This window comes from Phaethon lepturus, unplaced genomic scaffold (genome assembly GCF_000687285.1).
Source record: "Phaethon lepturus isolate BGI_N335 unplaced genomic scaffold, ASM68728v1 Scaffold24424, whole genome shotgun sequence".
Taxonomy (NCBI): Eukaryota; Metazoa; Chordata; class Aves; order Phaethontiformes; family Phaethontidae; genus Phaethon; species Phaethon lepturus.
Genome location: NW_010537327.1, coordinates 1 through 1,287, shown reverse-complemented (window position 1 = coordinate 1,287; position 1,287 = coordinate 1). Strand labels below are relative to the sequence as shown.

At 60.7% G+C, this 1,287-nt stretch overlaps 1 gene segment (V, D, J or C); it reads left to right on the top strand.

Annotated features, from left to right (window-relative positions):
- Positions 1 to 413: 413 nt before the first annotated feature.
- On the top strand, positions 414 to 880 carry LOC104615956 (the record flags this gene model as incomplete). The annotated part of the segment is given in 2 exon segments: positions 414 to 705; positions 820 to 880. Coding segments are annotated over 2 exon segments (353 nt in total), but the record flags the coding sequence as incomplete, so codon positions are not given.
- Positions 881 to 1,287: the final 407 nt, after the last annotated feature.

Here is a 1,287-nt window from a genome sequence, read left to right as displayed (position 1 = left end):
CTATGGGTGCTTTGTGTCTGTCCCTACAGAAGGCATGGCACTGCCTTGCCCCCAGACCCACTGCCTCTTGCTCCTGGTAGCCCCCTCCTCCTCTTGCTGCTGGAGTTGCCTCTGTGCTGGGATGCTCTGGCATGTGCAGGGCTCTACTGCCAAATACTCTGCCTATACCCTGACCAGGGCCCTTCTCCACCTCTGGCACTCTCTGTATCTGATTCTGCCAGCTCTCCTCACAGGGCCAGGGCTCTGGCCTTGGGCTCTGTGCGTGTTGCTCTGGGTCCCTGTGTGACATTGGGATCATATGGAACAGGGTCTCCATCCTTGTCCCACTGCCTGGGGAGGACTGTGCTGCTGGGGCACTGGCTGACCCCTGTCTTCTCCTCTCTCTCCTCTCCCTCTCTCCTCTTCCTCTCCAGGTTCCCTGGTCCAGGCAGCGCTGACTCAGCCGCCCTCCGTGTCAGCGAACCTGGGACAAACCGTCCAGATCACCTGCTCCGGGGTTAGCAGCAGCTATAATGTTGGCTGGTACCAGCAGAAGACATCTGGCAGTGCCCCTGTCACTGTGATCTACCAGAACAGCCAGAGACCCTCGGGCATCCCTTCGCGATTTTCTGGTTCTGCATCCGGCTCCACGGGCACTTTAACCATCAGTGGGGTCCAAGCCGAGGACGAGGCCGTCTACTACTGTGGTAGCGAAGACGGCAGCAGTGCTGATCTCATGGTGACACTGAGACACAGGCAAGCAAGACCTCGAGTGTCAAAGAGGTCGGTTTTTATCTTCTCCTTCCCTCTCAGCCAGGCAAGGGCCCTTTCACCACCTTTTGGGTTTTCCCCTTTCCCTGCTGGCACCCTTCCCAATGTGGTCTGTGTCTCAGGGCTGTGACTGTGTCCCCAGTGGTGGGGCCCTGATGCTGGAGAGGCTCTGTCTGGGCTTGTCCCCACTGCCCAATATGCACGTGAGGGGTGGAGGAGCCTGGGATGGTGTTAGGAGCTGCAGCCTGCCGAGCTGCCTGGGAAAAGCTCTGCCACGTTTCTGCTCCCGCAGGCTGAGTCGTGCCTGGGGCCTGCGGCATTGCGGCTGCCCTGGGTGCGCGGGGCTGGGTGTGCGGGGCTGGGTGTGCGGGCGTTTGCCAGCCCGGGGGAGCCTCAGACACTGCAGCTGGGCAGGGAGAGCTTCTGCCTCAGCTCCTTGCTCTCACATGGGTCTGGCACAGCTGCCCCGAGTGTCCATGTCCCTGGGGCAAACCACGTAGATCTGCTCTGGGAGTACCAACGGTGTTTATGGCTGGG